This window comes from Chinchilla lanigera, unplaced genomic scaffold (genome assembly GCF_000276665.1).
Source record: "Chinchilla lanigera isolate Chin_1 unplaced genomic scaffold, ChiLan1.0 scaffold00053, whole genome shotgun sequence".
Classification (NCBI taxonomy): Eukaryota; Metazoa; Chordata; class Mammalia; order Rodentia; family Chinchillidae; genus Chinchilla; species Chinchilla lanigera.
The window spans coordinates 11,522,830-11,549,402 of NW_004955454.1; the positions used below are offsets into that span (position 1 = coordinate 11,522,830).

Below are 26,573 nucleotides of genomic sequence, written 5' to 3' on the forward strand. Positions count from 1 at the left end.
CCCCGCGGCTGGGCATGCGCGGAGGGCCCGGCCGACGCCGGGCGAGGACTCCGAAGTCAACAAGGCTGGGGACGCCCCCCGGCTGGCTCCGCCCCCTGCTGGATGGCTCCGCCCCAACCCAAGCAACGCGAGGTCTCGACTGCGCGGGGCCACTGCGGAGGGAGGAGATCCCGCGAGAGTTAGCCCTCCCTCCCCCCACTCCCAGGTGTCCGCCTCCTTCCCCTGGAGCGACCAGTTGAATGGTGCTGGTGGCTCTGCTGCTGGTCTCGGCCGTGCGCCTGGGCAAGCTTTCCCGCGTATCGGGGCGTTTGGAAGTGCTTTCTGGACGCGGAGGCGGCCCCGCGGGGTAACCCTACAATGGCGTGTGCAGAGAGTGCTCACGGGCTCCGCCGAAGTGCCCAGGTGTGGCCTCCTAGGGGCCAGAATGGTCCCCCGCGGCCGCCGTCGGCGTCCCCACTCCCCCTGCACGGCGCAGCCTCGCCTCGGGAGGGAGGGGGCCCGCGCTCGGGCTGAGCTGCGCATGCGTGCGACGCCAGGGGCCTCGTGCCCAGCGGGGTCCTCGTCCTCGTCCTGCCGGGCGGCCGCGGCCGGTCCCAGAGGGGAGCTTGCTGGGAAAGGACGCGAGGTGGAGAAAAGAAGAACCGGGCTGGCCGGGCGCGGTGGGAAAGCGTTGTCGGTAGGAGTCTGAAGCACTTCGATTCCTGCCAGGCTGTGCGTAATTTTCTCAGCGGGTCGTAGTAAGCACGAGAGGCATCGGATCGCTAAGTACCGTAACTACCTCCCTGCTTTGCTATTCAGTACTCTCTGTATCGACCTCTCCAAAGCACTAGTAGGTTGGAGCGTGCTTGATAAACCTGTATTGTTTTATTCATTCGGTTTTGATTTTTAGCTACGTTAGCAACGTTTGAAGACCACACCAGTTTTCCTAAAGTAGAAAATTAGCTGGGCGTGGTGGTGCACGCCCGTAATCCCGGCACTCGGGAGGCTGAAGCGGGAGGATCGCCATAAATTTGACGCCCGCCTGTGCAACAGTGAGTTTAAGGTCAGCCTGAACAGCATACTGAGACCCTGTCCCAAAAAACAAAACAGGGGCTGGGGATTTAGCTCAGCGGCAAAGCGCCTGCCTAACAAGTGCGAGGTCGTGAGTTGGATTCCCGGTACCAGAAAAACAAAACAAAAAACAAAATTAAAACACTCCACTATAGCTGATCGAATACAAAAGTATTTAGAAAAACATGCCAGCAAGATTGAAGCTTCAAATGACAAAATAAAAACTTAGAAACGAGATGGCTGCTAAGGTGGCGGCCTGTCCTTCAGGGCAACAACTTCACTTTATTTCCGTTCCTAGCCGGGATGCATGTTCAGTTGACTGACTTATCTTTGAGATGTGCAAAGTCACTGTGCATCTGCCTGCTGAAGAAGAGCTGTGGGTCGCAGGTTTCGTGGCCCCCTCTTTGTCCCTCTTGCCGGGACCCAGGGCACTGCTGTGACCGAATCATGTAACAATCTTACAGGGTTAGTTTTCTGCTATACTAAGCAGAAATTTCAGGGTATGAAAATATCACCATAAACAAATGGTAATCTAAATTAGGAGGAACTCATTCAACTACTTTGGCTTTGCCCTGTTTTGTTCTCCTTCGCGTCTTTCTAAAATTTTTCTTCCTCCTACTATAGGAACTCTTAAAAACTAGACCTTTTTTCTTTTTTACTGAATTAAAGTTGAACGCAGTTTGTGTTTAAAATAAGGCTCCTGATAAGTAATTCGTTGATAGAACCAAGTGCTACCCTTGAGTAGTGAGCTGCGTCCCAGTGATCAAGCCGGCAGCTCCATCCTGCGGTACATACATCGTGATACCGCGCACCTCCACCTTCAGACCGTATCTGCTAGGTCTCAGTTTAGCAGATTTTGTAACCCATGAAGGGCAGGCGCGTGCCTGATGGGGTCGCTCCTTCTCTCCACATTCTGGTAGTGCCTGCTGCAGCAGCTGATCCTCTGCATTTGTTGGAGGAGTAAATTATTCCATCATCTAGAATTTTAAATTTAGAGATTGATTTAGATCTTAAACAGCCCACAGTTTATTCCTACCATTGATCCCTGACCCATGTGCCGCAAGTCTGTTGCTAGCAACGGTAGTGACATTGTAATAACCTAATTCTGCATACCAAATTGCTTCCATTTTATTAAGCAGAAAATACCCGCGGTTCAGTATAGCTGACGCTGTGCTCAAAATGCTGTGTAGGCAGAAGCAGAAATGTTACTTAAATGCTTAAGGCGTTCAATAAATGTTGATTATAATGAACTGTATCCAACAAACTACTCTTTGTTCTAGGAGATCACCATTCCCGTGGGTGTGACAGTCAGCATTGTTGCAGCTTTTTTTTTTTTTTTTCCGGTACCGGGAATCGAACTCATGACCTTGAGCTCGCCAGGCAGGCGCTGTGCCACTGAGCTAAATCCCCAGCCCCTAGCTAAATCCCCAGCCCCTTGTTGCAGCTTTTCTTCAGCCTTAGAATTGTAGGTGTCCATGTGTTGCCCAGGTTACCTTAAAACATTTAGCTCTTTCCTGAGATCTGTGTGGTATAGTTATCCTTGATTATGATTTATAGAATCAAGTCTAGACTGTGAGGCCAGAATTTCTTCATGTCCCTCACATGATCTCAATGTCTGGGGAAAACCCAGAACTAAAACCTACTAAATGTGGAACTGATTTATTCTGCAATTTTCTTTCCTTGTACTGTTTCAATCAAGTCCCACACCCCACCTCACCCCCCAAAACAACCAGTTGAACAGACATACTTTCCCTCTGAAAGAGAATTATCTTCACTATAGTCTCTATTTGAAAAGCAAAAGCTACACATCAGCATTTCTTTATTGATTTTAAGAAACAGATTTAGTTTGTTAAGGTCGTAATTGTCTTGCACAGGTTTAGGTCTGATGCAGCAAAATACCATAAGCTGGGTGGCTCATAAACAGCATAAATTTATTTCTCACAGTTCTTAAGGTTGGGAAGTCCAAGATCAAAGACTAGCAGCTCCAGTGGGGAAGGCTCATTTTCTGGTTCAGAGACCATAGCTTCTTGCTGTGTGCTCACATGGTGAAAAAGGGTAAAGCAACTGTCCCCTGAGGGCCCCTCAGTGCACCCATCTTTGAAACCATCACATTCAATATTCAAAAAGTTTCAATATTTGAGTTTAAAGAAACAAAGACATTTAGACGATAGCAGTCATGTTTTCTGCAGTACAATTAGAGTTTGAGGCCAGGCGTGGTGGCGCACGCCTATAATCCCAGCACTCAGGAGGCTGAAGCAGGAGGATCGTTGCAAGTTCAAAACCAGCCTGGACTACAAAGTGAGCTCAAGGCCAACCTGAACTTCATAGTGAGACCCTGTCTCAAAAAGTCAGACAAAAAAAAAAAAAAAATTTTGAATATGCAGGAAAAAGCTTAAGATCTTTGATTGCAGAGATATGATGACCCTTAGAACTATATAATTTATAAATTCAGGAAATTAAAAGTAACGAGCTGAAAAGACAAAAGAGATCTAATTTGCTGTTGGAATTTTTTTTTACACTATTTTCTTTGTTACGTTCTACTGTTTGTCACTTCTGTGGTTACTTCACGTGTTGAGAAACTTTCCAGTAGCTATCCTTTCGAGAAAAATGAAAAAGACAGCTAAGTCTTTAACCGTGTTTCTCGAAGTATGGTTTAGGACCAGAGACAGGAACAAAACAGAAGTGTAAATTCTTGTTGCAGCAGCCCATTTTCCCAAGCTCTCTGATTCTGATGTATACTAAAGGTAGAAGACAATACTTAGCAAGTTTATTTCCATAGAACATATATAAATCGCAGATATGAAAGGGAGTAGAACATAGATTTCCTTTTGCAAAAATTTCCTCTTTTCAAATATTGGTAACATCTAACAATTCTTGGCTGAGGAAACTTTGCGCGCGGTTCATGGACCCGCTCCAATGTTTCTTCTGTGGGCCTTTCACAGTCCGTTGGGCCTCAGTATGTTGTTGCATTTCTGCAGTTGTGGTTCATTGTCAAAGATGCTGTTTGTATTTGTGGATGTGTCCAGAAAGACTGAACAAACACTCCTTTCCACGTGGGAAGATTGCCCGAAATTGTGTGCATGGCTGCTATCACTGGCCTTACCATTTAGTAGCTGTTCTTGATTTTTTCCTTTTGAAACTTCAACCAGAATATTAAGTTGATAGTAGACTCTAGTAATTTACTAGACATTTCATAGCCATTCTGTATAACTCAAACTTCATAATACTTTCGATAAGTGTAACAAACTATATACAGCTTTTTTGACCAGCTGTGGTGATGCACACCTGTCATCCCAGCCCTCAGGAGGCTGAGGCAGGAGGATCAGTATGAGTTCGAGGCCAGCCTGAGCTGCAAAGTGAGCCCAAGGCCAACCTGAACTGCATAGGGAGACCCTGTCTCAAAAGACAAAAAAAAAGAAATGAATACAGTTTCTTTTACAATGATTCTTAAATAAATAAATAACATGGGCCAACAAAGAGTGACTCTTCAAAGACATTCAACATACATAAGTATACATACCCCCCTGTAGCCAAAAGTATTCACAGCAAAATACTGCAAAGCAAGAAAGTTTAATTTTTAAAGTTTTATCTCTAACTTCTTAAATTCAGTAGCCATTGAAATCTAAATAATGTATAGTATGTACAACTGAAAATAAAATTTTGCTTTCCCAAAATTGTATGAGCCTATTTAAATGAATACTTCAGGAATTCCTACCCTATTTAATATAAAAATGAAACTTGTTTGTGCAGACACCATCCAATTAGAAATTCAAATTCTCATGTGATCTCTGATAACTAAATATATATTGTGTGATAAATTATACTGTATACAGTTATGGCTGGTAGAGTGATGGCTCTGTTAGGCCTTATATCTTACTAAGTAAGGATTTACTACAGCGCCTGCCTAGCAAGCACAACGTTGTGAGTTCAATTCCCGGTACCGGAGAAAAACAAAAAACAAAAAAACAAAAAAAAAGGATTTACTAAAAAATACATCTGATAAAGGATCTAGGCTACTGCTCATTTCTACATCAACTCTTTCCCTCCTACTGGTGGAGACATCATTATATATAAGAGAGTATACAGATAACCCCTTTACTCATTAAAGATGAAAAGTTGCAAGGGTTACTTATTCTGTTGGCCTAATACTAGTTGCATGGTAATGTAAAATTAGCCAAAAGATATTTAAGTGATGTATAATAGCCATTCTGTTAATAGGTACATTGATAGACATTATAGATTCTGTGAAAATAAGAATAAGAAAAGATGAGCACCAACTTCGTCAAGGAGGAAATTTCATTTATAAAGTGATTTGAGTCCTTGGATTATCTAACGTGCTATGTTTATGTTTATATGTTTTTGTCTTATGAATTAGGTAATTTCCTGTACATACACATAAATATATAAAATAATTATTCACAAGTGATGTCATAGACCTTTAATTGCTTTATCTTAAAATACTGAAATAATTGGACAATGACTATATGGTTATCTCTACCTACTCTTTCTTTTGCCCTGGAACCTGTCCATTCTTTCTACATACCACATTTTTTTTCTCTCTAACACATAGAAATTACAATAAGTTAAAGTCATTTCCCTGTAAGGAATATTTTTATTATGTCTTAGTTTTAGTTTTTCTAAAATAGACTGTTTTCTGAAACCTACATATGATTTTTTTTCTTTATCGTTAGGATAGCAGCTTAGGAAAGGAATTGCTCAAACTAGCAATCTAACTAGTATATCATAGGTGATATATAAATAAATGTAATGAAGCTGATATTTTATGGACAAAAATAGCACTTAAGGTATCCTATTTTCATGGAAATATTTAGCCTCGTGTTCTCTGTTTTTCAGTATCTCAGAAACTCTTCTCTACTGTGGGTATTCAGGTACTCGCAAATAGGAAAAATAAGCCATTACATTTTCAGAAATCATTCACATATAAGAGAAGACAAATCTAACCCTTATTTTACATCTGCATTCAGATTCACTTTTAGATATTTTTATATATAATCTTCCAGAGAGCTGCATATAAGCATGTTTCTACATAAACTTGCAAAGTACTAAGATGGTACACAACCTTCAGATTTGGTAAGGTTGATATTTTGCTACTGAAGAAGGAGAAAGAATACTGGAAATATGTCCATTTTTATATTTACTATTCCCTGGTACTAGTGGACTTAGATTCTATAAATATTATATTTCTCCTAAGCAAAGAGAGAGAGTGAGAAAAGGGAGGAAAGAAAGAAAATTTAGAACCATCTGTACCTCTCATTCTTCACTTAATGACATAGATTGCAAGAATCTTAATAGGGGTCTAGAGCCTAGCACGGGCCTGTTCATGGTAATTGCTCTACAGAAAAATATTGAGTAGAATTTCCACCATACCTAAGTATCTAGGGAAGGAAGGATAAACACTATATTTAATTGATTAATTCAACAACTATTTGTTAGGGTGCAGGATATCTATATCTTTGGCACAGGAGATAGAGCAGGTGGTAAGTCCAAAGTCTCCTGCCATTTGGAGCTCATATTTTAGTGAGCCATATAAAAAATAGAAAGTGAAATCATAGAATACTAGCAAAAATCTTCTGTGTCACTTACTCAGCATATTTTGCAGATGAATTGAGTATTAACTGAAACTTGGAAAACATTTAATATTCACAGAATAATTTCTTTAAAAAATTAAAAAATGATCAACAAAATGACTTTTAAAGTTTCTTTATTTATTCTTTGTGGTGCAGGGATTTGAACCACTGGGGCCTTCACACTGAGATCATCTCCAGCTCTTATACTTTTAATTTTGAGACAAGGTATTGCTGAGTTGCCCAGGCTGGGCTTGAACTTTCGATCCTCCTGCTTCTGCCTCAAAGAGTGTCAGGAATAGAGGTGTTTACCATCATGCAGCTCATTCTAACAAAATGAATTCCTTGTAGGAAAATAATCATTTCTGATGTGTTATCTACAGAAAAGAAAATGGTCACTAGCATTAAAGTTATTCATGTGGTTTTTAACTTACAAAGTCATCCTATCCTTGTATACTAAGTATGTCAAAACTATGTTTTTGTATAAATTTTTAATTAATTTTTTAAGGTATCTATTAAATTCAATAAACATGTCCTGAGCTACTAAGACAGACACTAAGGATATAAAAACACTCCCTGATGTAGTTTGTGTATTAATAAATTTGTATTCAAATGACGAAAGGAAGAGAATGACTCAAGACCTAGTAGTAAGGATACAAATAAAATGCTGTTGCTTCCTAGAGGTTCTCTATAGCAGAAGTGAAATTTGCATCAAGATTTGAAGGGCCGGGGAAATAGCTCAGTGGTACAAGCACCTGCCTGGCAAGCACAAAGTCCTGAGTTCAATTCCCAGTACCAAAAAAAAAAAAAAAGATTTGAAATTTAGGCCCATGGTGGCCCATGCCTATAATCCCAGCACTCAGGAGGCTGAGGCAGGAGAATTGCTGTGAGTTCGAGGCCAGCCTGGGCTACAAAGTGAGTTCAAGACTAGCCTGAACTGCATGGTGAGACCCTGTTTCAAAAAGACAAAAAAGAGAAAAAAAAAGATAGGACTTCTCAGTTACAGAGATGGTGAGAATGGTCATTTGTAGGAACAGGGAACATCAGAGAACCTGCTGACGTAGATAAATCTGTGGTTTGTTTTCCTCAAAACACAGATTAATCTGATTTAGGCAGAACATAAAATGTAAAAGGGATAATAGGAGTTAAACCTGGAAAAGTAGCTTGAACAAATTTTGGCAGTCATTATATTTGATGCAGTACACAAAGAGATAGAACTTGAGTTCCTTTTCATACAGGTGTTCTCTGATTATAACTGCCTTGTATGAGAACTAAGAATTATGCTCTATATCACGAATACTAGAAGATCAAACCACTTCACAGTCTCTGCTAGTGATTTGTACTATAATTGAAATCACTGTTTATATATTTGTATTTATTTTTGTAAATTAGCGTTTGAATGCTAACATGAAGATAGTACTTTCTTTGGTCAATCAGCCTGTCTTTCTAGGTCAGCTGCAGAGCTAGAGCAATAAGGCCAGGCACTGAAATGGTAACTCATATTTCTAGATTCTTCCTTCTCCAAATAGGGTGATGAACGCAGTAGTCACAGAGAATTCATTCGAATCATCTGATTTTCAAATAGAATTTTTAAAAATTCCACTAAACTAAATAATTGCTCAAATAACATTAACAGTAGGAGTTGTGACAACAAATCCATTGCTACAGTAGAACAGGCTTTTAAATGAAAAATCCTAAAGCAAAATCTTAGCCCTAAGTAACACAATTTCTTTTCACAAAAACATGACACAAATCACAGTGTAACTTGAATGCTATATCCTTGTAAGCAGATACTCACAGAGGTGGTTCCGCGCCAGATTCTCTGGTAGAATGTTCACTGCTGCTCAATGTGAAGGTTGTGACTCAGGGACAAGTGCAATCCAAACATCACAAGTGGTTGGGTCATACTGCTTCCTAAACCCCGCTGCCAGGACTGGCCATAAATCAGGGAAACATGAGCAACGCGTATGATACAAACCCTGCTTTTTTTTCCATAACCTTAGTCAACAGTGCTCCCTTTGTGGTGTCTTTCATGCCTTCTCCCTCTGCATTACCACGTGACCCCACCTTTACAGCAGTGTCCTCTCGCTTGGGGACTTGGCCAGAAACGTGGCAGACCATGTGGTAAAGGAATTGATAACAAGATGCTTCATGTATAACACCAGCTTGATTTCTTCCGGGAGTATTTTTATTTAGACAGTCTTAAAAACTCAACCTAAATTCCTTATAAAAGAATTAAATAAATGATATTATATTACTTATAGGCAATTTAGACCTTCAGGTATAGCTGGATTGTTTTAGGCAGGACTTTCCACACTTTCTAATTAAAAGGCTGAAAATCTCTGAAATACTAGTTTATATTCTTATTCTCCACCTTTTCCTTTTAATCTGTTTTGGCAGGATACTAAGTTGTGGGATTCCTTGCCTTTGTGAAGTGCTGAAGTTTTTGGCAGGACGTAAAGCATGCTTTGTACAGCCGTAAGCCCCCAAGCTCTCTGCAGACTGGGAATGTAAAAGAGAATCACACGTACACTGAGCAGCAAACCATGTTTATCAATCACTGCCTCGAGCCGATGAGAAGATCTAAGAGAAAAGCGTAGAGGGGTTTTAGACTTTAGGTGTCCAGCATCACTACATTTCTTCATGCTCCCCAAAATAGAATAGAATCAGTAGAACCTCAAGTGAAGGATCCATGCCACCTGAGACAGCAGGAATCTCACAACCTTTAGCATATGACCTGCAGAACCACCTTGATGATTTGACCATATGTAAGTTCCCACAATATTTCAATCATTCTGGAGATAGGAGATTTAACAATGTTACCCAAATTAAAAATTTTATTAGTTCCATAGAATATAAATCTACACCAAAATTAACTAGAAAAATATTAAAGAAATGAGATATTCTTAGTTCATCACTTTTTTTTTTTTTTTGAGAGAAGGTCCCACTTTGTAATGCAGACTGGGCTTAAATTCACTATGTAGTAAAAATGGCCATACTCCCAAAATTGTTGTACAGATTTAATGAAATCCTGATCAAAATACCAATAGCATGCCTTAAAGAATTAGAGAAAACAATCCTAAAATTTATTCAGAACCAGAAGAGACCTAGAGTAGCAAAGACAATTCTAGGCAACAAAGACAAGGCAGGAGGAATCACAATGCCTGACTTTAAATTATACTACAAAGCTACTGTGATAAAACAGCATGGTACTGGCAAACAAACACAAAAAAACCCAGGTACAAATTGCTCTATGATGAATTGATCATTATGCATATCTAAAATGTACCAGTAAACAGTTGATTAAAACTGTAACCTCACTATTTAGCCCAGGCCGGAGTTGTACTCCCAGCAATCCTCCTGCCACGGCCTCCTCAGTGCTGGGATTAGAGGCGTGTGCCACCACTCCCAGCTTCATCACATTTTGTAAACTTATACCCTCTATGACTAGGCCATGCTGTCTTATGATCTAAAACTGTCACAATCTACAGTGGTTTTAATGACAGCCCAGCATGCCACTGGAAAATACTGCACTCTCAGGAGGATATCCACTGATCAAATGTTCTCGACAGCATTGCTTTTACTAATATACACTGGTGACCATTCATTCTGTTTTTAAGAACAACCTCAGTTGATAGCTGTTACTCCATTGTAATTATCAATACTGTTCCCTTTCACTCTCAAAAGTATCCAGGTTTAGTTGATAAAGTATTTGGTCTCCTGATATGTAGCTCATTTAACTTTATCAGTCTGCATAAACAAGACTATACTGCCCTAACAAATAACACAAAATTGCGGGAGCTTAGCAGTGCATTTGTCAGTCAGGTAACATGCTAGGGCAGCTGTCCTCCATGAATGGACTGGGCCTTCTAGATAGCACCGTACTGTAACATACTTTCTACCACTGTGATCATAGAAGGAGAACTCTGCGTTGTCTTATCCTGACACATCAGTGCACCTGCCTGGAAATGGCGCTCATCACTTCGGGCCACAGTCAGTTGCCAGAACTATTCCAATGGCTCAGTCTGTCTGCAAGGGGATAGGTAATTTTCCCGTTTTCTGAAAAGTATATGAATGTGAAAGCTCAACGTTAGATAGTCAAACAGGAAAACAAGGACCACAGGCATTACTTCTTGTTGGGATCATGAAATTGAAAAATAAACTCTTCTGTGGTCAGACAAGTTCCTTTGTGTCTTACTACCCTCACGTTAGTGACAGGCTTGTCAGCAGCTCTCTGAGGTTGCTAATTTAAAACTTCTTGGAGTTTAAAATTTCATTTGTCGCTAAATGAGAAAATCCACAGCAGACAAGAAAACAAAATCTAAAATATAATTCATGACCTCCATTCAGTCTAAGAACAATGGTTAAAATGAAAATAAAATAGTTACTTCATAAGTATATGCGTATTTGATAGCACCTTGACTTAAACAGTGGTGAGAAGTAAAATGCATAAGTACATGCATGCACTTGGAGTAACAACCTGTTAGTATGCCTTTTGTGAAAATTCCTCCTTCGTTGTGACTATGAAGAAAAAAACTATGTTTCAGTGGAAAACTGTAGCACAGCCTCGTGCATTAGCAGAGTGCAGTCTTGTTCATTTTCTTTGAGCTGTTTTTCACCTCTGTAACTTGCACGGTGTTGCTGCCTGTCCGAAAATTGGACAGGTTTCTGCTGTGTTTCACACATTCTGTCAGCTGTTAACCAAATTTTCAGTTCTACTTTCCTTCTGTGTCTGACTACGACTCCCCAAACTAGCGTTTCCAGTTTTTTCCTGCCTCCTTCCCGAGGAATTGTGCTCTCCCTTTAGAGCTGAACTAACACCATGCTGTCACAGTCTTCCTGGGACGCTGGGATGTCTTGTAGCTGGCCTTTCCCCCTTAATTTAAAAATTCCCTGCCAGCTGAGGCTAGACAATGTGCTAGAAATTTCAGCTGACTTACCACAGAGCATCACATGTGGGTGGACTTCATACCCCGGCGTGCCACCATACGGGCCACTCAGGAAATTCACTGGAACCCCAGGACCCACCACGCCCAGCTTCAGTCTCAGTCATGGATGGTCTTGCCAAAACTTCTCTGATGTCTTTGTCGGCACCAAAACACTCAAACTGCAAATCAGAAAGTGGTGTGCTGCAGCCGTTGGATTTCCTCTGGCAGCCTTACTCCATCTTGTAAAGGTATTTCAAGCCCAACATATAGACTCACAAACTGGGCTTCAGTCTGATCTAAACCTTCATCTTCGGTTTTATCTTCCTAGAAATACCTTCATTAAATGTTCGCACTGTCCAGGAAAAGTTATCTTCTACCAAGACTCAGGTATGATTTAGCTACTCGAAGCTCTCTTCTTGAGTAGGCTGTGTGCTTGGCTGATGAGCCCAGTTTAGCAAGAACCCTACTACCATAGAGAGCTACATTGGGTCAGCTCAAGCTGCCATAACAAAGTAACAGATGCGGTGGTCTCAGACCATCAGTATTTACTTTCTCACAGTTCCGGAGGTTAGAGATCACAGTGCCAGCATGGACAGTCTCTGGTAGTAGCTCCCTCGTTGGATTCAGACACCTGCCCTCTCACTGTGTGTCCGGGCGACCTCTTTGTGTACAGAGAGAAAGAATGTCTCTTTTCATAAGGATGCTAATCCCAGTATATCAGAGCCCTACGCTTATGACTTTATTTAATCTTAACTACTGCCTTATTCCAAACACAGCCACACCAGGGCTTTGGGGCTTCAATAAACACATTTGAGACTAGGGGTTGGGAGGGTACAAGAACATTTAGCCCATAACAATGCCTAACAAAGTTTGGATTAGTTGGTTTTTTTTTTTTTTTGGTACAAGGAATCGAACTCAGGACCTTGTGCTTGCCAGGCAGGCATTTATACTGCTGAGCTATATCCCCAGCCCCCAGATTAGTTGTTTTCCATCCAATGACTCCCTAACCTTGCCCACTGCCTACCAGTCCCCAGCTGTTGTACATTTGGAATTGAGTTCACACACTCTCCTTTATTGCAGTGCTCTAGAATAGCATCTTTCTTGCCTGTTCCACTTGTCTGGTGTGTTTTTTATTTAACAACCATTAACTTAAATAACAGGCAGGAAAAGAAGCCATAAGCTAATTTATGCAATTTCGTGAAAATTAACCAATTTTGGCTTATTAGAAACAACTGAGACATCATTATATAAGAAAAGAGCCTGAAGCTCTTTTATATGAAATTCGGTATTTTGAAATTGTAACTTATGTATGATATGCAAACTTATCAGTGAAAAATAGTGCCCAGGTAGAAGTTAATGACTATTACAGTGTTCCAAAAGCAAATGGGGCCTCATTTCATTGAGCACCTGAGCTCTACTCTTGAATTCATCCTGTATCTACCTCTAATGAACCCTTCTCAAGCCTTTAAAAAAAAGAAAGAAAGAAAGAAAGAAAAAGAAAGAAAGAGAGAGAAGGGGGCTGGGGATTTAACAGGGGACTGAGGATTTAGCTCAGTGGCAAAGCGCCTGCCTGGCAAGTGCAAGGTCGTGAGTTCAATTCCTGGTACCGGAAGAAAAACAAAAACAAACAAACAAAAATAGTTGGTTAATTTAAAAAAAGAGAGAGAGAGAAAAGCACTGCTTGTACCAAATAGTTATTGATCACTTTAATAGTATTTGGTGCTCTAAGGAAGGCAAGAACAAGCTGGGTATGGTGTCACACACCTGTCATCCCAACACTCAGATAGGCTGAGGCAAAAGAATCACAACTTTTAGCCCAACTTGAGCAATTTAGCAATTTAGAAACTGTTTCAAATGAAAGGAGGCCTTACCCTCCAATGTACTTGAGAGTGCCTCAAGATGCATGTATAAAATCTTCTCATCTGTACACGGTAGAATAAAACAACAAATAAAGACTTGGTAGTGTAGTTTAGTGGTAGAGTTCTTATTTAGCATGTATCCTGAGTTGAAACACCACACACACACACACACACACACACATACAGTGTTTCACGAAGTTGTCCTGGCTGTCCTCTAACTTGTGTTCCTCCTGCTTTAGCTTTCCCCTGTCCCTACTACCTGGGATTAGATGCATGTGCCACAGCATCCAGTTTGACAAATTCTTACTGGTATATCAGGATGACTTGATTGTATTCTACCTTACTGTTGTGGTTCATACATTGTGTCAACTTGTGGAGTCTAAGGCTTTGGCTAAGTGATTCAGCAGGGAGTCAGGGTGCTTACTCTGTATTCATCCGAGCCTGTGCAAGAGGAGGGCACGGAGAGTGTGTGAGTGCTACACACCCCCTCGGTGGGGTAGCCTGCTTACAGTATAAGGGAGGAAAAGAGACTTACTCCTCTCTGCCAGTCCTCCCTTTTGCTCTTGTTGCTTTTCTGTTTTATGCTGCCATGAACATTTGCCCTCTGCCATGTGCCACTCTGCCTTGGAGCCAGCCAAGTATCAACTGAAACCTCCACAAACTGTAAGCTAAATAAACCTTTCCTTCCTTAATTTTGGGTGTTGGGTGTTTTGTCTCAGCAACAAGAGAAAAGTAACCAAGACATCACTATTAAGAAAAATACAGGAAGCCAAAGAAGTACTTTAGAATGGTGCTTTCATTTATCTCATATTACCAACCAAAGGTTCTTGATAATGGGAAGCAAATGTAAAAAGATAAGCACCGCTTTTAAGGCACAGCTACTTATTTTTCAGTATGGGCAGAGTCATGTCTGTCATATAAAACCAGAATCAGTAGATTAAGGAGAAAATTAATACTACTGTGACAAGGAAATTGAGAAGAAATCTTGCCACATATGTCACATTTGTAGAAGGGGTAACCTGGAGCTAAAAAGCCTACCGTTTTTGTCCCTTATCCATCAGACCCACAGCTCCTTTCTCTCTCTCTTTCTCTCTCTCTCTCTCTCTCTCTCTCTCTCTCTCTCTGGCTCTCTCTCTCTGGCTGTCTGTCTTTTTCTGTCTCCTGACTGTGTCTCTCTGTCTCTTTCTCACTCTCTCTCTCTCTCTCTTTCTCTCTCTCTCTCCCTCCTTTCTAGTTCTGGAACAAGATGACATTTGTAATACATAAGAAGGATCTTGTGTCTGGGATCCTGTTACCCTGTGAATACGTGCCCCCATGGTAATAAGGCAAGGATATCAAATTGAAGCACGAGAGTTTCCTGTTCATGAAACTAGATGTAGATCACAAGAGAAATAGTAGAGAATGTTCTGGAGATTTTTCCAACCAGGCAATGAGACCATCTCTGTATTAGACATAGTGAACTTTTATGCCCCTTGAGCAACTAGGGAAAAAAAGCTAGTCACAGATTCTGATCCTTCAATATTTAGGAACAATTAATTTAATTCTTAAAGAAGTACTACACTAAAGCCTCCATCAGGGATCATTGTGTACTTATTCTGGGGAAAATACAGGGGAAATGGCTCACCTTGTCAGAGATGATGAGCAGCTCTCTCATATCATGAGAGGCATAATGTCAAGTCTCCTCACTACATTCCTAAATCTTAAATATGTAACAATAAAAAACAAACACAAAGAAGAAAGCACACATCATTTTAACATTGTAATAATACAGACATAGTGTACAGGACTTAAAAAGAATACAATAGTCGCCTGTTTGAGTCTACTGGATCCTAATATCCCCTTCCCAGAATTTACAATTTATAATATTTTATTTTACTTCTTATGATTATTTCTATATACAGTACAATGTAGCACTTACACTGGGGGTGGTGGCATACACATGAAATCCCAGCACTCAGGAGATTCAAGCAGGAGGATTCCAGTGAGTTCCAGGCCAAGGTAGGCTACATAATGAGTTCAAAGTTATCCTAAACTCTGTAACAAGAACTTGTCTCCCAAAAAAAAGGAATAAAATACCATAGAAAACATTGCACTGCTTAACAAATGTTCAAATTGATGTTCCTTTATTATACCCATCATTTTTCTAAATGCCGTGTTTTCATTTTGCTTTCTTAACAGATTTTTTGGTGTCTTTCTTCTTTTAGAGACTGCTTTTGACTTTATTAGCAAGAAAAAAATTCTTCTTCAAAATATTTCTATTTTCTTTAAATTCCTATTCATTTTTGTTTGAATACACTCCAATGCTTTCTTTTTCTTCTTTATTTTTTACTTTGAAATACTTACACATTTGCAGGAAGTGGTAAAGATAAAACCAAGAGTTCCCATGTACCGTTTATCCAGATTTCCCCAATGGCTTTATCTTATACAATTATAGAACAATATCCAACCAAGAATTTGTTATTGGTGCAAAATGTATGCATAATTCTATCTAACTATCACTCGTAGATTCCTGTAACCACCACCATAATCAAGATAGAACCCTCCTATCATCACAAAGATCTTCCTTCTGGAGCCCCTTCATAATCATCTACTCCTGACCACCACACCAAACCACTGCCCATTACCAATCTTTCCATCTATATGATTCTTAATGTAAAAAATGTTATACAAATGGAATCATGCAGTATTCAATCTCTTGAGTTTGGAGTTTTCACTGAGGATAATGCCTTTCAGATATATCCCAGTTGTTGCATGTTATGGTTTGGAAGTGTCTTCCCACCCTCACCCCAAAGCTCATATACAATAAGCTTGGTCACCAGCTTGTGGTACAACTGGAAGGTGATGGGATCTTTTAGAGTTGGAGCACAGTTAAAGGATGTAAGGTCCTTAGGCTGTGCTGTTATAGGGGACACTGAGACCCTGACCCCTTCTTATCTCTTTCTCTTTGCTCCTGGCAGCCATGGAGTGAGCAGGTTGTTGTAGCAGCTGCTGCTCATGATAATGTGTTGCCTCGTCACAGGCTCAAACCAACTGGCCGTGGGCTGACACCTCTGAAATTGTGAGCCAAAAAAAATTTCCTCTCGCTAAATTGATCATCTCAGGTATTTTGTTATAGTAAGGGAAAGCTGGCTCACTTGCTCAACTTGCAATGTTGTTTTTTTGTTGTTTTCTTTGTGGTAGTAGGGATTGAACCAGGGGCCTTCACGCTGAGCTGCATTACCAGCCTGTTTAAAATTTTTGTTTTAAACAATTTCACTGAGCCACTAAATTGTATAGTTGGGGTTTGAACTTGTGATCCTAACCTGCTGGGGTGCTGGGATTACAGGCGTGTACCACTGTGTCCAGCTCATTTTATGATGTTTTGAGAAATTCCTGTTCCTTTCCAGCATGTGTGAGTTTCAAGTTAGGTAAAGACAAATGACCAGGCCTTCAGCTATCCTCACACAGAGAGCATAGAGACATGCAGTTCTTTGCAAGTAAGTTCTCCTCTGCTGCCTGTAAGCCACACAGAACCCAGACTACTATGATCCAAGACCCCTCCTAGCTGGGGAGGTTACCTGAGGGAGGTAAAAATGCCACCAAGCTTTCCTACCACGTTTAAATTGGCTTTCCCTTTATTCAGTGTTCATTTGAGTGTCGTTTTCCACAGTTCTGGCGAAGTTGTTCTTGTCAGTTTTCACTTAGTGTGGTGTTTTGTTTCTGGAGAGAGAAGGGTGCCTGGAGCTGCTTTCTCACCTGTATTTGCAGGTCTTTTACTAGTTTTTAAAAGCTTCCTGTGGGGCTGGGGATTTAGCTCAGCGGCAAAAGGGCCTGCCTGGCAAGCACAAGGTCGTGAGTTCGGTTCCCGGTACCGGAGAAAAACCAAAAAATAAAAGCTTCCGGGGCTAAGGATGCCACTCAGTGTAGACTGCATGCATAATATGTACGAGGCCCTAGGTTTGATCCCTGACACCACAAAAATATAAAATAAAATAAAATACCCAAATCACTGGGCAATGGACACAGTGCCTTACCACCAAGAGACTGTTTTTTGCAAATGAAGTTTGAAACAAGTTTCACCGGGCACTTGGAAAAGCTAAGTAAGGCCAGTGGACCACTGTGAGTCTGAGGCCAGCCTGTGCTACATAGCAAGTTTAAAACTATCCTGGACCCCATAGCAAGACCTTGTACAGTTAAGGAAACTGCTCAAAAATAAAAACAACTGGGATGAGGGAAAAGAGAAAGGAAAAAAGGGGAAAATTATGTATGTATGTATACACAGGATAGCTAACATAGTTGTACTACTGACTTATTGCTCTATTGAAAGGAACAGATAATGTTTAATTGTTTGATCAATCTTACATGTCTATACCTGTTTACCTGAGTAACCAATTTGAGGCTATCAATATGTAATACAACCACCACTGTTAATTTCCTATCACCTTGTCTGAAATTCTGTATTGCTTGTGTTGTTTTTGTGTTATTTTGTAAATGTCTGTGTGTTTGTTGATGTTTTCATTCTTTTATCTTTAAAATAGAAAAAGAAGGGGCTGGGGATTTAGCTCAGTGGCATAGCGCCTGCCTGGCAAGCGCGAGGCCGTGAGTTCAATTCCTGGTGGGGCGGGGGGAGAAAAGAAAAAAAGACCTTGTACAAACAAACAAACAAACGAATAAGTCTTTGTGGATGATTCTAATGAGCAGCATATGTAGCTGCTGAATCCACTGTCTTCCCCACTATCATTTACCACTTCCTCCAGATAGCAAACTGCTTATACTTGAAATGTGTCCGGGTGTGGATTTGTTACTACTTCTGACCTTTCCGTGCAAAGCACATGACCTCTCCTGCCTCCTCCGGAGACCGTCAGACTACCTCTACACCAATTTTGTAATCGTCTACAACTTGCTTGCTAGTTTAACTGACTTGAATCCTTGTGGAAAGTTGTCTCTTACTCACGTCTCCTCCATTAAGGTCGGATACATCATCAGCAAGCATGACGTGAACCACAAACTGTGCCTAATGAGTACTGGCTGCAAATGCATGCAACAATCAAAAATCATTCCTGGGTCGGGGGCTAAAGAAAAACACTTGTACTGCTGATGTCTGACGGGGTGCCGAAATGAACAGTTAATGCTTACAATTTTTTATGTTCTGGTCGACATCGCATGCTTGTGTCTGGTGGTCTGAGCAACTGACTTGAAGGTAACAATATGCAATGGAATTATAATGGTAAACGCCTACCATCTTGTCTCTATATAATCTCTGATGTTTTATAGAAGAATTATTTTCTTATTCTCCTTAGTGGTTTGAGTAATCTTTCATTCTTACATCTGAGCAATGTAGTTGAGGATAGTGATATGTAATGTAACAACCTCTGTTGATTTGTATTATTTTGTCTTGAGACCCTGTATCACTTTGAATGTTCTTGCTCAGATTTGTTTATGTTTGTGATACTGGTATGCTGCTACTGTTCTATTTTTTTGTTTGCTTATTTCTCATTTACTAGTCTCTTTGAAATAAAAAAAAATAAAGTGATAAAGAAAAACACTAAAAATCTCCTGCCTTTCATTTGAAGCATCATTCCCGCCCCCCGCCCCTATGGCAACATAAGCGCCAGGAAGGGTAACTAAAGGCTATAAGCACAAACCACAGTAAGTCCTCAGCCTGGAGGTCCCAGTAGTGTGCTGAGCGAAAGCCCCACCACATCTCCAGTCTTCGTCTTGCTGTGCTGAGATGAAGGTGTTCGCCTGCGACAGCCCCAGGCAGGGCTCTGTTCTCTTCTCTTGGCCTTAACAGCGACTGCTCCTTTTGCTCCTACAATTGGAGCTGAGTCGCTTCTCCCTGTCATGACTTGTGTCACCCCAGGTGGCGTGCTTCCCAGTCCACTGGTGACCCAAGAAGTCTGGTAGCTGTGGCTTTAAGTTCCTTGTACCTGTGAAATCTTAGCCTGTTCAGGCTGCTAAAGCCGAATACCAAAGACCGAGTAGCTTATAGACAATGAGGAGCTTATAACCTCCTGCAATTCTGGAGGCTGGGAAGTCTAAAATGAAAAAAGCAGCAGATTAAGTCTTTTTTTTTTTTTTTTTTTTTTTGGTAGCGGGATCGAACTCACAACCTCGCACTTGCCAGGCAGGTGCTGTGCCACTGAGCTACATCCCCAGCTCAAGATCTGTTTCCTAGTTCATAGAAAGCTGAAAAGTCCATCCTTACATGGTGGGAAGGGCAAAGGAACACTCTGGGGTTCCTCCTGCAAGGCCACTGATCCCATTCAGGGGAGTTCTGCCCTCATGACCTAATCACATTCCAAAAGTCCCACCTCTTAATACCATCACGTGAGAAATTAGGATTTTGACATGAAAGTTTAGGGGACACAGTCTGTTGGGTATGGATCCAAGCATGACCTCTAGCCACTGCTTTTAAAAAAGTTGTTGACTTAAGTATTATTGTGGCCTGGTGTAGTGGCATGTGCTCATAGTTCCAGCATTCAAGAGGCTAAGGTAGGAGGATCTCAAGTTCAAAGCCAGCTTTGGCTGCATAGTTCAAGGCTGGCCTGAACTATATAACAAGACCCTGTCTCAAAGAAAAACAAAAAGTATTATTGTATCCCAAATAGAAACAGCGGGGCTGGGGATTTAGCTCAGCGGCACAGTGCCTGCCTGGCAAGCGCAAGGTTGTGAGTTTGATTCCCCGTACCAGAAAAAAACCCAAATAGAAGTGGCCCTGGATTCTCAGATTTTTATACAATCTAGCATTTAAAATGCCCTCCAGTCTCCTAACTCTTGACCATGAGAAAATCTGAGCCTGCTTGTGTTAAAAATGCTGATTCCCACCATCTTCCCACATGTTGCTCCTAGCTCCAAGTTCACCCATGGATTTTAATCTGTGGCACAAGCCTCAGATGATTCTGGTGTGGGTTGTTCATGGGAAACACATTACTAATTAGTGTCAGCATTGTTTACCTGTCGCCAGCTTTCTGAGCAGGTTCCAATCCACCTGAGTCTCTACCTGGTTTGCATATTTATTTATAATGTTACCTGGAAAGTTTACTTTTTATTTACATTGTAAATTATAACAAAGGGAATACTTATTCTACTTTATGGGATGAACTGCTGCCTGATTCCAAAATCAAAAGTAAAGTTAACTGAGAGCTTTAAAAAAAATAGGGATGGCCATTTGGCTCAGGGGTGGAGCCTTTGTCTAGTATGCACAAGACTCTGAATTTAATCCTTCCACCACAAAAAGTAAATAAATAAAAGTAATATGCAGCTTAGTTAATAAAAATCAAATCTCTGTCGCAAGATTTATAATAAAATTAACATTCCCCTTTCTTCACCAGATGCTCCATTCTTCCCACGGGTAGCCAATTTCTCTTTCAATCTTTCTTTCTTTTTTTTTTTTTTGCTATGGGAAATTTAACTCAGGGCCTTCATTGAGCTCTATCACCAGTTCTTTTTATTTAAATTTTGAGATAGGGTCTAAAGTTGTTAAGTAGCTGGGCTGGTCTCAAACTGCTGATTCTCCTGCCTTAACCCCCTTCCCTCCCACCACATACTGGGATTCCAAGCATGTACCATCAAGCCCAGGTTCATCTTTTAATTCTCATGGTGTTTATTTTCTTACTCTACTATTATGTTAACTACCTCCTATGGTTTGGAAGTGATTTAGATCTGACAAAACTCATATTGAAATTTAACTGCCAGAGTAGCAGTAGAGAGAGTTTAGGTCAGGGAGGAGTAGAGAATGGTTTAGGTCAGGGAGGCCTGCCTGCATGAGAGGATTAATGTAGTTGCTGTGAGAGTGAGTTGGTTGTCATAAAAGTGAGTTGCTGTACAATGTTTGACCCTTGTGTGTGTGTGTATGTGTGTTCCTGGGAATAAAACCCAGGGTCCTAGTAAATGCCAGGCAAGTAATTTGCCATTGAGTAACATATCCAGGCCTTTTTATTTTCTACTTAGAGACAGAGACTCAATAAGTTGCCCAAGGATGCTCCCAACTTGTGCTCCTTCTGCCTCAGCCTCCTAAGTAGCTAGAGTCACAGGCATGGCATGTGTCACCCACCACATCTGGCACATCTGTACCTTTCTGGACTCTCTGCCTTTTACATGTAGCCACTTGCTCTGGAACTCCCCCCCCACCGATGTCATGCTACAGTCCAAAGCCATCACCACATGTGGCCACCCAGTGCTAAACTTTCTCCAGAAGCATGTCTAAATAAACCTCTTTTCTTTATAAATTACCCAGCTTTGGGTATTCTGTTATGGCAACAATAAGTGAACTAAGCCATTGCTGTTTATTATTTATTCTATTTAGACCTTGTCATCCTCTCCCAATAATGGATACGGACACTGTTCACTTAGTTCACTGTTGCTGCTCTCCTAGTTTTTGTTGCTTTATATTTGTTTCCTCCATAATATCTTTGTATCTTTAGAAGAATCTGCATAAGCCTATATTTCCTCTCCCATCACAGTTAGCCTGTCTTAAGTGCCCCCTTTGTAAGATGATGTTTACTTCCCCACTTCCTCTCCACCTCTTCTTTCCTCACCACGTTCCAATCTCTGTAAGCTTTCAAGGTCAGTGCCATTTTTATTATTTATAATAAAATTATAATTAAGTTTAAAAGGTTCTCCAGTCTGGGACTTTATAAATGCAGACAATAAAGAGGATTTAATGAGTGGGATTAGTATGGAATGAGAATCAGGTAGTTAACAATTCAAGTACACGTGACTTCTTGCAGCAAAATCTTTTAGGCCTTCCATCTGTATTTAGAAATGGTGAAAACTTTAACCAGGAAGGTTTAATTGTCATAAATTTTCCTTCTCTCATTGTGTGGATTCTCTCAACTCTCCCTATTTTGGGGGGGGCAGTGAGGGGATGAAACAGGGTCTCATTTCTCATTATGTAATTCAGGCTGACCTTGAACTCACAGTGTAGCCCAGGCTGGCCTCAAACTTATGGCCATCCTCCTGCTTCAGCCTCATGAGTGCTGGGATTAGAGGTGTGCATGACCACCTGGGTTTTGCCTCATGTATATTGGTGCTGAATGCCTGCTGTTCCTCATAGCTGAACCCAAGTTGCTTACTTAACACTTTTGTCACCTCTCTTGGCTCCAGATTTCAGGTTGTAGTAATAGGTTCCACCTGATGGGTAGGAGTGTCTTGCTTCCTCAGAGGGGTGGATAAAATACCTGATTTTGACTTTATATAATCCAAGGAGGCTTCTTTCTTTAATTATGTATATATGCTCTTCTGTATTTTAATACTGACACTTCTAGTGGATATACAGTACAGTACGTGCTGTGCAGCTTATAGTTTACTATTCCATATTTCCTGTTACTCTCATCTGAAACATTAGCTTCTTGGAAAGGCTTGCTTCTTGTCCCAGTCCTGGTCATTCTCTGTCCCAGGCCCTTGTATGTGTTTTTGACTTTCAGGCTCCTAGAGTGTGTGGTCCAAGTGAGCAAGGACTTTATTGTTCTCTCCTTGCTCACCAAAACTAGAGCAATGACTGCTGTGGAGTTGTTACCACAGTTTTAGGGCCAAAGCCCCAACTCTGAGGTTGCAGTAGATCAGTATGAAAATGTCAGTCAAGGAGATAAACAGGGGTGAAGGGCAGGAAATGAGTTTTTTTATCTGTATCTGCTCTAAAGTCACTAAGCATGGTTTTCATTGTGGACACCATCTCTGCAGTTATCTGAGAAATTATTTCTGATTTGATTTTTTTTTCTAGAGCCTCATTCAGTTGCTTTGTTGTTACCACTTCAGAGAGGCCAGGTGGGTGGCTTTTGGATTGTCCCATCTCACTGTCCCCTGGGTGTCTGTGGTTGCATGTTGTTTAAGTGTCTTCTCATTTTCTTTTTTTAGTTTAATTCCTGGGTTGACGCTTGTAAATTGCCTATGGCGGAGTGCTTTCTTGCTAGTATTTAGAATCCTTAGGAAGTGACTACTTCTCCAAGGTATCTTCCAGGTGTAGCTGGTTTTGGGGTTTTGAGTCTGTTGCAGGATCCTACCTCTTCAATTTCTTGGGGATGAGAAGTTAGTGACTGTTTGCCCCAGTCCCTGGTTCTTTGGCACTGTGCCACAGTATTTTCTGTAACCCTTAGTAAATCTCAGTCTTAGAATACCAGGAAGAACAGCTGTTTAGAACAATTATGTCACTTTTGGCTGTACTGGTACCATCAGCAGTGACAATAGCATCAAACACAGCCCAGAAAATGACAAACTGAGCTAGCCATTAATTTGCTACCTTTAATCCTGTGAAATAGACTTGTGGTTATATAACAAAATCGAAAACAAACCAGAAAATTATATGCAGTCTACAAGTCCTTAATATGTCAACTTTGCCCTCAGGGGTTAAAATTTAAAATAAGTTAGGGAAAAGATAGAGAAATGGAAGAAGAGGAAGAGATTAGAAGTAAAACTGGAGGACAAAGGGAGATCATGTAACTTTGGGAAACTAGTGCAGAAGACTGGAGAGAAAGAGAGAAGGAAGAGATTAAAAAAAGAGCAGAGCAGAACTACAATCTCAAAGAGGCTAGAAACCATGTTCACACTCATATAAAAATAAGATAAAATGATTAAGGAGAAAAAAACAAAAATAAAAACAAAGTCACAACAGCATCAAAAAGCAAACTAAGAGAGAGAAAAAATGAAAAAAGTCCACTTCCAGGTTTGTCTCTGCTGTCACTGGTAGATAACATGCGGAGACAGAGTCCCCATCCATGCTGATTTATTCCAGTGAGCCAGCAGTAGCTTTTTGGCCAGGTAGTGGATAATCTCAGTGAGCCTGCACCTTCTGGCTAAAATCAGACTCATTCGGCCTGCAGCTGTCAGCGTACCTTCCATGGGTGTGAGCCCAGCTGGGAACCCCTAGATGGAGGCAGCAGCCACTCTGAGTTCTGAGCTCAGCCAGCCCCTCTCCAAGATGACTCCTGGTCAATTGCAGTCCCCCTCTCAGGATGACTGAGCCCTCAGCACTCACCACCAGCTAGTGCCATCCTTCACGTTCACTGCTACCCTCTTTGCTGCAAGTCTCCTGGAAGTCTCTGGAGTCATCAGCAGTCACCATGTGTCCATAGGTTTGAACTGCTCTCTTGTGCAGTGAGTTCTGTCTCAGAGAGAAGGCACCACCCACTACCTCCTTCTTCTTCACTGAAGTTTCTCTCTTCGCTCTCTCTGTGGGCTTCAATTCATACTTCACATCCAGGGAACTCACTTCTCTCCTTCTTGTTTTCCTCACATTGCAATATTCCAGCATCCAGATAGCGACTCTCAGAGAGGCTCTTTCTCTGCTGCTTACCACTCTGCCATCTTCAAGATTTTTGTTATTGTGTTTCTTTGTTTGTTTGTTTGTTTGTTGAGACAAGTTCTCACCATATATTCAGGCTGTCCTTAAACTCACTGTGTAGCCCAGGCTGGCCTGAAACTTTCCATAACCCTCCTACCTCAGCCTCCCAAGCACTGGGATTACAGATGTGTGCCACCATGCCTGGCTTAGGAGAGGAGCTTTAAGCAACATGGTTATTCTGGGAGGGGCCTCATGCCCACCTCCTGAGATTGTTATGAGAATTTAAAAACAGACTGTATGAAACAGTGTTTAACACATAGTAGTGCTGTATGTGTTAGCAATTATTATTTAGAGTCAGCAAGGTTAGAAGTGGAGCTCAGCAGTAGAACACTTGCCTATCCTATGCAAGGACCTGGGTTCCATGCCCGCTTCCCCAACTCCCTCCCAGAACCTCAAAAGATAAAAAAAAAAAGTAGCCAGAGATTATTTTCATTGTTTGGAATTTAGCAGTGAACTAGAACAAACAAGATCTCTATGTTCTGATCAATCAACCTGATTTTCAGGTATTTCATCCCTAAAACCCATTCTGTTTCTAAAATTTTATTTAAAGGAGATATATCAGTAAATTGATAACTTCACCAATATAATTTTGACCACTTTCCTTGGGCAGAGCCTAATTTTGCCTGTCAACTCAGCTAGGTCATGACATCCAGATATTTGGTCAAACAACAATCTAGATGTTGCTGTGAAGGCATTTTTTTGGGTGAGATTAATAGTAAGCTCTGTAGATTTTGTTTAAAGCAGATCATCCCACAGTGTGGGTGAGCCTCGCCCAGTCAGTGGAGGTCTTCAGAAAAAAAGACTGAAGTCCCCTGAGAAAAAGGAATTCTGCCCTCAGATAGCCTTCAAACTGGAGCTACAGCACCAGTGCTCCCTGGGTCTGTCTTACTGGCCTCTCCTGCAGATTTTGGACTTGCCAACCTTCTCACAATCGTGTGAGCCTATTCCTTAAAATAATTCTTATAATTAATTTAACCCCATGCACCTATGTTTTACTATTTAGGGATCCATATGCAAGGTTATATAATTTAGACTGTGAGTTGATCCTGTCACAATCCTTCCTGTCCATACTAAATTTGGGTATAGCAAAGAGTTAGTAGGAAAAGGTCCCACACATTCAGCTCCCACACTTGAGCTGAAATGTAGCTCAGTGTAGTAGAACTTGCCTAGCATGAGTGAAGAAAGTTTTATTTTCTCACATAAGCTCTTCTATCCATCTAGAATTAAAGGTATCAGCAAATGTAGCTCCTTAATGCTGTGCCCTCCCTAGGGAAGCCTTCCTACGAGCAGTGTTCTGTGGTCCTTTCATAGACTCAAAGTCCAGGTCTCATCCAAGCAAAACCATTTAGAAAATGTCAGCACCATGCTTCCAGTTCATCACTAAAAAGTGAACTATAGGTTCTGCACATGAGCACATTGGAAAATGTTTCCTCTTTCTTTGGAAATGCAGAGGGGACTAAGAACTGGCTCAAAGTCTCCAAGTTGCCATGGTGTGGAGGATGGGGCCTCCATTCATAGCATCCTCGGTCCATCCCTGTGATTTAGAGTTGCAAGTTCTCAGAGCTGAGAGATTTAGGGACTTCCTGTCCAAACGTGAAAGGAGATGCCTTTCCATTTAACACTTCCCAAATTTTTACTTAAGAATAACAGATCACACCTCACAGTAAGATTTTCAAATAGTCTTTTATTTTGCACCCAAAATGACATTTAGAAATACAACTTCTGCACCAAGTTCTTCATCTTCTACTAGTGTAAAATATTTCTTTTTTTTTTTATTTTAAAGAATAAAAGAAGGATAACATAATAATAGGGGGGACTTAGCAAATTACAG

The 26,573-nt window shown here is 41.0% G+C and overlaps 1 protein-coding gene across 1 annotated transcript in view; it reads left to right on the forward strand.

Moving 5' to 3' along the window:
• The window catches only part of LOC106149804, a 44,772-nt gene extending 26,210 nt beyond the window's left edge, over nucleotides 1-18,562 (forward strand). Inside the window, exons 4-5 of the mRNA XM_013520016.1 lie at nucleotides 25-676; nucleotides 18,371-18,562. Of these exons, the coding sequence (XP_013375470.1) occupies nucleotides 25-676; nucleotides 18,371-18,499 (781 nt within the window). The 3' untranslated portion in view covers nucleotides 18,500-18,562. The remainder of the gene's footprint in view (nucleotides 1-24; nucleotides 677-18,370) is intronic.
• The last annotated feature ends 8,011 nt before the right edge of the window (nucleotides 18,563-26,573 follow it).